This window comes from Ptiloglossa arizonensis, chromosome 9, assembly GCF_051014685.1.
Source record: "Ptiloglossa arizonensis isolate GNS036 chromosome 9, iyPtiAriz1_principal, whole genome shotgun sequence".
NCBI classification, from domain to species: Eukaryota; Metazoa; Arthropoda; class Insecta; order Hymenoptera; family Colletidae; genus Ptiloglossa; species Ptiloglossa arizonensis.
In genome coordinates, this window is record NC_135056.1 from 19727127 (window position 1) to 19737413 (window position 10287).

Here is a 10287-nt window from a genome sequence, read left to right on the forward strand (position 1 = left end):
ACGACAGAAGTATGCAATGACTATGTATCGTGTTTATTTATTCAAACTGCTCTATTCGGTCTAACTAAAACTATTCTATAAGGACACGTAATTAATAATAACTATAGTAATAATAACAATAATAATAATCTCAATACATACGAAAGAATGTTTCTAAACAATACAAATACTGAGAACGCTAAATATCATCAGTCATGTCTAAAAATACTTCGTATTGTATAAATGCTTGTATGTAATAAATACTTAATATTAAAAATAAACGAGACATTATTTAATAAACCTCCCGAGTGCTTTCACCTACTGTCGCGTTATTTACGAAACGCGGTCTATCGAATTTCAAAGCCGGCGTTGGAGCGTATCGAACGAAGCGTGGACGAATATTATGTGTTCCTCTATTCATTGCCGCAGGAACACGTATAACATCCGTTTTCATTCGAGACGGTAAGAATTGGCTGGTCGACGAGGTAACGCGCGCCGAAAGCAACAGGGTATGAAATATGAACCACCTAAGAGCGCGACCCATGGATACGGTTCGTCTCTTGGGTGCTACACTCGTAAAAAGTAATGCTCGTCTGTGCGAAAATTTTCCATGGACCGACTCTAGACGTTCATCCGAGACTCTTTCCACGCGGAGGATTGTGTCTATAGGAAAGCGCTTTCCTCTTTCTCCGAAACTTACTAACTCCTCTTTCTTTCTATTATTCACATCCATCTCCAAGACACCCGAAGCACAGCATCTCTCGAGGTCTCCTGGCTACCTCCGCTACCCATACCTTCCGTTTACCCTCCATACACCGAAACGCGAGCCACGTTTTCCGGGTGAAACCTCGTTTCGTTTCAATTTCAAAACCCACTCCGGGCTTGCACGTTTTACGAAAGAGTGCTGCAAATTCTCAACGTCAAATTACGAAGAAATTTATATTCCAATTAAAAATATTACGCCCTGCTCGCGAGAGAGTTTTAGAGACTTAACCGGGCTCGTGTACAGACCGATCCAAAAGAAGGCTCGAAGAACTGCACCGGTACTCGCAAACGCGAATAAAAACTGACTCGTTTAATCACCGGACTGACGTATTTCTCTTTTGTGTATAAAATATAAACACACGCACCAACGGTCTTGTCGGTCCTATTCGTACTCACCTGTTCTCTTCTCTTGCGTAACCAACCTAATCGTTTGGGACGACAATCGATCGAATAAAATGAATCATACGATGTTGAACTCTCTTTATTAATCCCGTTTTACAAATTCGTCGAATGATATAAATCTCATCGTTAGGTCTGGTAACAAAGTAAAGAATTTATACAAATTATTGCGAGTTACGTGAAATTACCCTAACTCGTTGTCTTAATTCACCGCACTGGTATCGTTCGAATATTCGAATATCTTTTATCGATAATAAGTCGCAGATTCGAACGAGATTTTACGGTGTAGCTTACACTGTAAAACGAACGTTACTCGAAAGATCGTACTGCGTTTTTCACACGCTTACAACAGACACATATTCTTCGAGAAACATTCAAATTTTCGAAATATATACCCAGACACCTCCAATCGGCAGAGACAGAAAGTAAAGCGGTGATAATCGCAAAGGAAGCTGCATTTTCGGTGACAACTCCAGCTTGTAGTTTCTCAACAAAGTAGCCAAGCAAGCTTTAATCTGCAACAGTGCCATTCTCATTCCGGCGCACATTCTTGGACCTTCGCTAAAAGGAAGAAAGGTCATTTTTTCGATGCTTTGCTTCCTGTCGTCGCTAAATCGATCCGGATCGAAAACTTCCGGATCGGTCCAATAATCTGGATCCACGTGCAGCCCGCTAATGGATATAATAACCTCCGTTCCAGGTTTCACACGGCAACACAGACCATCCGATCCTCGTAGTTCGAACTCTTCCGTGCACACCTTGATGAGGAAAGCTCCGGTTGGATAACGTCTCTGCGATTCGTTTATCACTTGGTCCATGTACGTCATTTCCTTGAGCGCGTCGAGAGTCAACGCGCCGTCGTATTTGGCAACGATGGAAACGATTTCCTCCCTCAACTTCTCTTGGACGTCCGAATGCTCAGCCAAGTGATATCCGATAAAACTGAGAGTGACGCTGGACGTCTCGTAACCGTCTATGAAGAAAGAAAACACGTCTGCGGCGAGATTCTCCTCGTTCAACGTTTCGTCACCTTCCGTCTTTTCGAGATTGATCATCACTTGAAGGAAGTCGTTCATCGGCGTCGGTAACTTTCGTCTTACCTCCAAGTTCTCCGCGACAACCTGCCTTATGAATGTATTCACCTTCTCCGGCACCATGGGAATCTTGAATAGTTTGTTCAACGTAGGTACGAAGAATACAAGAGTAGTTAGTATACCGTTTTTCGTAATCGGCTCCAACATCAATTTCCCAATCTCGTCCAACGAGCCAGGGTGTGGCGCGTCCTCGAAGCAGAATCCGTCGATGCTTACACCAGCGTTCCCCACCACTTCGCCCGTGAATCTCGAGAACAAAGACTTCAACTCGACTTCGTACTTGTCCCTCGATTTCAATTGTTTCTCCAGATAGTCCGCGAATTTCTTGCACACACCGTTCACGGCCGCGAACAGCATTTTCAATCGTACCCCCGAAAACGCGTATGTCAATCGTTTCCTCGCCGTCGCCCAAGCTTCACCTACATTGAAGAACGGATTCTTAGCTGCCAGAGGATTCAACTCGGGCTCGATTTTTAACCCGTTATCGTGAAAACTCGAAAAGTTGCTCTGCAGAACGATTTTTATCAACCGAGGTTCGCGAACCAGTAGAACCGGTGATGTCGTTTTGTAGAATCCGATCATGCTGTAACCTTTACCGGCCTCGTACATCTTCTGACACAACTGTCCAAAGCTTAACTTGCAAGTCAATAAAGGTAACACGTGACCCAGTAAAGGTACCCATCCTTTGGCGGTTGGAATTCCACGTCTTTTCCAATAAGTGTGTACGTTTATCGAGTAAAGTACCAGAAGGCTCAGTGCCCCCACGATCAGGGCCAAACAAACGCTGACCATTCCTCGAGGACGAAATTGCACCGACGATGTTGTTGGCCACGATTATCAATGGCTACTGAGTATATAAATTCAGATGCGAGGCTGAAGGCAGCTCACACCGCAGCGCAATAATGTTAAGCTTAACAGTTTAAGTGAGAGTCAAGGTTAACGATGTTAAAACTGAAAGCTTTATCGTTTCAAACGGCTGTGCTTGCGCAACGAGTTTCGATCATTTTTGTTATCAGTGCGGTTACTATCTCCCTTTCAATTGTGGTTCTCGTATATTTATATAAATTTTAATAATCGAACATTGACACTCTCGCTGGAAACAAAGAACGAAAGATCACTCCCTATCGGACCAAATTGAACTTACGATGTTTTTGTAACTCCTGTGTATCTTAACTCTAGGTGCGTCAAGCGAATCTTTGTTTTCCATTGGAGCAACAATCCCCTCTAACGAAAGAAACGCGAACATTGCGGTAAATTCTAAAAATACTAAAGCGACGAGTGAGAATTCAATATATACGTATGAAATTGTACGAGATATATGTTCGTTGAGTAAGATAGAAAAATATTACGGGAACGTTACTAATTATTGATCGATCCCATTGATTTATTGAAATTGCGCGTCTCTACGCTACGCAATTTCTCGATAATCACAACTACAATCTGATATTTGCCCATATATTTACATATTGTTTACATTGTCACAGTCACTATGTTACATTATGCATTAGTCCGTGATGAAATATCTGTAGCTCGTATATCTTAACGACGCGTCATGCTAACATCGTGTTACCTTCCTTAGTTTCTTATTCAATAAACAGTAGAGGCCTTGCACGGTTCCTGTATTTACAACGATTAAACAAGTATGGAAGTTTACGTATAGTAACGTACACGATATCTTTTAGTCGGAAATGTTGTACCCAAGTGTTCCAAGTGAAGCTCATCGTGATAAAAATTGTACATTCGCGATCGTGTTGTTTCCTCGTGTACGCGAAATACCTACGTTTATATTTTCGAAATATACACCCATAAGCCTCCGACTGGCGCGGTCATGATAGAAACCGACGATAATTCTAAAGGTAGCTGCGTTTTTTTCGAAAGCTCGAGCTTGTAACTTTTCAACAAAGTAGACAAACAAGCTTTCATCTGCAACAGCGCCATCCTCATCCCGACGCACATCCTCGGTCCCTCCCCAAATGGAAGGAAGGTCATCTTTTCGATATTTTGCTTTCTATCATCGCTAAATCGATCCGGATCGAAGACTTCCGGATCGGTCCAGTATTTAGGATCCAAGTGTAAACCGTGACTGGGTATAATCACTTGCGTACCAGGCTTCACTCGACACGAGAGTCCGTCCATTCCACGCAGCTCGTACTCCTCCGTGCACACCTTGGTCAATATACCCAAAGCGGGATACAATCTTTGGCTCTCGTTTATCACTTGATCCATGTACGTCATATCCTTCAGAGCCTCGAACGTCAACGCATCGTTGTGTTTAGCGATCGTTGAAACGACTTCCTCCCTCAATTTCTCTTGAACGTCCGGATGAGTAGCCAATTGATACCCGATGAAGCTGAGGACGATGCTGGACGTCTCGTATCCGTCGAAGAAGAAAGAAAACGTGTGAGCCGTGAGTACCTCCTCGTCCAATGTTTCTCCCTCGGTCTTTTCGAGATCGATCATCAGTTGGAGGAAATCTTTCCTCGGTGTCGAAGCTAGTCGTCTTATCTTCAAGTTCTCCGCGACAACCTGCCGCATGAATTTATCCGCACTCTTCGGCACAAAGGCAATTTTCAATAGTTTGTTCAGCGTGGGCATGAAGAATATAATACTACGCAGAATTCCGTTCTTTAGATTCGGCTCGAAGATAGGTTTGCCCATTTCGTCGAACGATTCCGCGCGAGGTTTGTCCTCGAAGCAGAATCCCTCGATACCGAGGCCAGCGTTCGCCACGACTTCGCCGGTGAACTTCGAGAACAAAGACTTCAATTCGACTTCGTACTCGTTGCTCGACTTCAGTTGTCTCTCGAGGAAATCCACGAATTTATTGCACACTCCGTTAACGGTCGTGAAAAGAATTTTCAATCTCATGCTGGAGAACGCGTAGGTCAATCGTTTCCTACCGGTCGACCAGGTCTCACCGTAAGTGAAAAACGGATTCTTTGCCAACAGAGGGTCCAGGTCCGTTTCGATTTTCAGCCCGTTTTCATGGAAACTCGAAAAATTACGCTGCAACACGATCTTTATTAATCGAGGTTCACGAATCAATAGCACCGGAGACATCAGTTTGTAGAATCCAATCATGCTGTGGTCTTTGGACCTTTCGTAGATCTTGCGAACGAATTCCGACATACTTAACTTTAGAGCTAGTAACGACCACACGTTGCCCAGGAATGGTATCGTTCCTTTGACACTGGGAATTCCCTGTCTCTTCCAATGGGTATATATTGTTATCAAGTAGAAAACCAGTAGGGCCAGTGCCCCCAAGACGAGAGTCAAGAACACGGAGGCCATTCTCTTCTTCCTTGGCGAAGTGGAAAATACAGACGATGCTGTTGGGAACTGTTCGGAACGACTGCTGCGATGTCAAATTCTTCTTACATCATATCTATGAATTCTGCATGCTTGTTCCAGATAATTTTGTCCGTACTACTACTACGGATGTACCGACGGTGTTAGATATATTCGAACTTCCAATTGGACGGTAGATTTATCACCAACCTCGTTCTACCAATCGGGAGTTAGGACATATCTAAATTTTGTACGACTGTGTTGATGCGAACAAAATTATTTGTAGAGATTGTATGTAAACGCAAATTTGATAAGAATATCAGTTTCACTGTGACTTATAACCTGTGGTAAAAATTAACGTTATCGTGCCAGGCGCTTGTGCATTCGTTTGTGCAACGTGTACGAGTCAATACCCTTTCGACTATATTTTCATTGATTTTATTTTTTATCTTGTTGTTACCGTATATCGATGAACTATAAGGAAATATTATTAGGATCCAACGTGGATCGATATATCATTTATCTTGCTTCTAAATCGGTACGCGATATAAGAGATATTAATTTAATAGATTCAGACGTAGACGATTATTTGGTCCCTAAACGATAATTGCCCAATTCGTTTGACATTTTCAAAATTGATACGCGTTTGAATAGACTGATAACTATTTATAAAAAATCACAGTAACTGGCAATCTTTACAACACGTCGTACCGATTGCTCGATCTCCAAATTTTGAACGAGAATTGCAATTGTAGCGAATAAACAAAGACGAAAATTGTGCTCGTATTCATGCATCTTTTATTCAAAATTATTGGATACACATTGATCGGTTCAACGCGCGACGTAACCGAAATGTCACAGGAACAGTCCTCCTGTTTCGTTGAAATCGATAAAATCCCACGTGCTCGTACATACGTCGTTCATATCTTTGAAATGTACACCCACACGCCACCGACCGCTGCAGTCATGAAATAATAGGGCGATAATTGCAAAGGAGTCTGCGTTTTCGGCGACAATTCCAATTTGTAGTTTCTCAACAAAGTTGCTACGCAAGCTTTGATCTGCAACAGTGCCATTCTCATCCCGACGCACATCCGTGGACCTTCGCCAAACGGAAGGAAGGTCATCTTTTCTATGCTTTGCTTCCTGTCGTCGTTGAACCGTTCTGGATCGAAAATTTCCGGATCGATCCAGTACTCGGGATCCAAGTGAAGAGCGTGGATAGGTACAATGATCAGTGTCCCTGGTTTTACGCGACAACGAAGTCCATCGGTTCCCTGGAGCTCGCACTCCTCCGTGCAAAGTTTAGATACAAAGCCCGCAGCGGGATAACACCTTTGCGACTCGTTTATCACTTGATCCATGTACGTCATTTCCTTCAGAGCTTCGAACGTGAGCTCGCCATCGTGTTTCGCAATGGTGGATGTAATTTCCTCTCTGAGCTTCTCTTGAATGTCTGGATGCTTCGCCAATTGATAACCAATGAAACTCATGGTGATGCTGGACGTTTCGTATCCGTCGCCGAAGAATGAGAACGCGTGTGACGCGAGTGCCTCCTCGTCCAACTTTTCGCCCTCGGTTTTCTCGAAATCGATCATCAGCTGAAGGAAATCGTTCCTAGGTGTCGATGCTTTTCGTCTGATCTCCAAGTTCTCCGCGATAACTTGCCTCATGAATCGGTCGACTCTCTTCGGGACGAACGGAAGGGTGAACAATTTGTTGAAACCAGGCACGAAGAACATCAGAGTGTGCGCAATAGCCTTCTTCAGAGTCGGTTCGAAGAGCGCGTTCCCCATTTCGACGAACGACCCGGGCCGCGTTTCGTCCTCGAAGCAAAATCCTTCGATACCGAGGCCAGCGTTCGCGACAACTTCACCCGTGAACCTCGAGAACAAAGACTTCAGCTCGACTTCGTACTTGTTGCTCGATTTCAGTTTACGGTCCACGAAATCCACGAATTTCTTGCACACTCCGTTAACAGACACAAACAGAATCTTCAATCTCATGCTGGAGAACGCCCAGGTTAATCGTTTCCTTCCCGCCATCCAGATCTCACCGTAAGAGAAAAACGGATTCTTGGCTAAGAGACGATCCACATTCAGATCAAGTTTCATCGCGTTCTCGTGGAAGTTCGAAAAGTTGCTCAACAGAACGGTTTTCACCAATTGCGGTTCGCGCACTATCAATGACGGACACGTTCCCTGGTACCATCCGATCATACTGTGATTTTTCGCATCCTCGTACAACTTGCGAGCCAGGTTCGCCATGTTCAATTTCAGAGATATTAGCGGCCAAATGTGGCCCACGAACGGTACCAATCCTTTCGCGGTCGGAATCCCACGTCTCTTCCAGTATGTATACTTTTGTACGAAGTAGAGAACCAATAGGGCCACGGCCCCTACAACGAGCGTCAAACAGACATTAGTCATTCTTGCTTCGTTTCGCAGAAGAGAATCCAGGCGAATGTTGCTATGCGCTGCTCTCGACGACTACTGGTTCTGTAACTTTACGTTAACGTCGCGCGACGAACGTACTAGATACTGTACGTGTATACCCACTCACAGACGCGAGCGCAGGAAATTATCATGGTAGGTGACATTATCCACTGAACGATCACACGCTCACGCGTTTCGTACGGGTATTATCTTTCAATGGTGTATCTTTCAATTTTCTTGTATCGTTGTATTATTAGACTCGAATACGAACGTTCGAATAATTAAAAATTTAAGTTCGTTCTACGCGGGAGCGAACTACGAAAGGTTACAGCATTTCGGATGAACTTGAGATTACAATATCTTCTTATGCCCCATTTTCCGTTTCGCAGTCAGTAATCGTTGTTAGTTTGCAAACAACCGTACGATTTATTACAGATACGTTATACAATTTATACGAATGGCTCTTTCGAAGAGGTTATCTTTGTAAAAACTTGGATAAGTACCTATCGATAATAATACCGTAATCTATTTTGTTGTCACAATGACGTAGTAAGGACTACTGAACCAAGATCTTGGCTCAATCGATAATTACAAACACGGAAGTTAATTGAACGAATCGCTTCAAATTGTTACGGAAGATATCTCGAACATTCGTGGATTTCGATTAATATAAAATTAAGTAAATTTTGTATATAATTTGTAAACCGTGCCGATACGATACGAAGGGTCCGTTACGGAACAGCTAGTAAGCGCGCGTCATGGATATTAATTGCTTTGAATTACGCAGCACACATTTCTTTATCAAGGCCCGAAGAATAATCTGGTGAGCTGTGAATGACCGTCTACTCGATATGTAACATCTGTGAAACACATTTCGCTTACATATGCAATGGTACGCGTTTTCAAAATATTATTATCGTGTTTTCAATATTTCTACGCGGTTCGTTACGTTATTAACTAAGAACAAGTCACGAAGAAATAGCAGCAAGTTGTCCAAACGCGTAGAAAGTATTTGCAATCGAACGTCGCGCAATAATATTTTCGATAAGTTAGTTTTCGACACGTGTTCGTTTCGTAGCGAAACCAATTTAAACGATCGAATGCCAAAGTTTGTTACGTTATTTTCGACCGGATTGAAATCGCAACGGTCCATCGACTCTTTTATCTCGATACCCTGCGTTACGCCGAGCGAAACTACGCTTTCCGTTTGCAGCTATACTCCGTTTCGCGTTCCGGCCTCCTCGAAACGGAGAACTTTACGAAAACTTCGATAAGTACCGAACGCAGATTCGTAATTTATGCTTCTGCAACAATGATACATACCGAAACCCGGTGCTCCCAAACTAATGGCTAGGATCCGCTAACTCTGTTCGTTTTCACACTAGCGGAACTATCGGAAAACTGTTTTGTTTCCTTGAGAACTCTTACTACGCCGTTTCGGGGTGCACCAGACGTTGCACGCGGTGGATAAGTAAAGGAGATGCATCCGTGAGAATGCTCCAACTTGGCGAACAATTTGCTTTTAGTTATTAAACGGTACCTAATGTTTTTCCGGAGATTCTCTCAACGAACGTTTCCGCTACGATTCATTTTCGTCCTCCCCGGCAACTGATACGTACGTACACGATAAAGGTACAAGCGTGAACGTATAACCGGATCACTGGTCACGAGTAACAAAATTTCTATCAATTTTAACGCAAGTGATATAAAGTAGGTCGATAAAACGAAGCCTAACTCTGTCCATGAACAAAACTATACCGTGTAAAGCGAGTGGCCTTCGCGTTTCAGTGTGTCATCCGACGCATAAAATATGTGCGTCGGTTGTGTCATTGCCGGAGAAAATTGCACGTTAGTCCGTCGTCAGGCTGTCCCGATGGACTCGCGTTCAATCGCGGATCCTTCGTCCATTTTCGCGAGTAGGTTCGCCCTTAATTCATCGACCATCCTCTTTCTTTACGAGTCTGTACGCGCGGACGTGCAGGGCCGGTAAACGTGGACATCACGTTTTTATGGCTTTTCAATACACCCTGCCGAAGAAGAAATGGAATCGTTCGCGGGCTTCGTAATCCAGTGTTGCCCCGGGTGTAAATTAATTAACGAAACGACGTAATACCGCGCGATTCTTTGCGCCGCGTTATTACGGGCTGAAAAGAAAAAAGAAAAAAGAAAGAAAAGAAAGGGAAAGGGATCGTCGCTGGGAGCGAAACGAGGATTTTAGATACGCGCGCGTTTCCCAGCGGGTGCATAATTCCAGGAAATTAAGCCGCGAGCCGCGAGATTGCCCCGAAAAAACATTCTGACTCCTTCGAAACGTAATTCGTGGACCA

General features: G+C 43.7%; 3 protein-coding genes across 3 annotated transcripts; all 3 read right to left on the bottom strand.

Annotated features, from left to right (window-relative positions):
- Positions 1-1209: 1209 nt before the first annotated feature.
- LOC143150845 (putative cytochrome P450 28d1) lies at positions 1210-3038 on the bottom strand. Its single transcript, XM_076319362.1, has one exon. It carries the CDS (start codon positions 3027-3029, stop codon positions 1518-1520), a length of 1512 nt encoding a protein of 503 aa, XP_076175477.1. The 5' UTR covers positions 3030-3038; the 3' UTR covers positions 1210-1517.
- Positions 3039-4010: 972 nt separating this feature from the next.
- On the bottom strand, positions 4011-6176 carry LOC143150847 (cytochrome P450 9e2-like). The gene has a single exon (XM_076319365.1). It carries the CDS (start codon positions 5526-5528, stop codon positions 4020-4022), a length of 1509 nt encoding a protein of 502 aa, XP_076175480.1. The 5' UTR covers positions 5529-6176; the 3' UTR covers positions 4011-4019.
- A 124-nt stretch (positions 6177-6300) lies between these two features.
- On the bottom strand, positions 6301-8031 carry LOC143150846 (putative cytochrome P450 28d1). The gene has a single exon (XM_076319363.1). It carries the CDS (start codon positions 7952-7954, stop codon positions 6446-6448), a length of 1509 nt encoding a protein of 502 aa, XP_076175478.1. The 5' UTR covers positions 7955-8031; the 3' UTR covers positions 6301-6445.
- Between the last annotated feature and the right edge of the window lie 2256 nt (positions 8032-10287).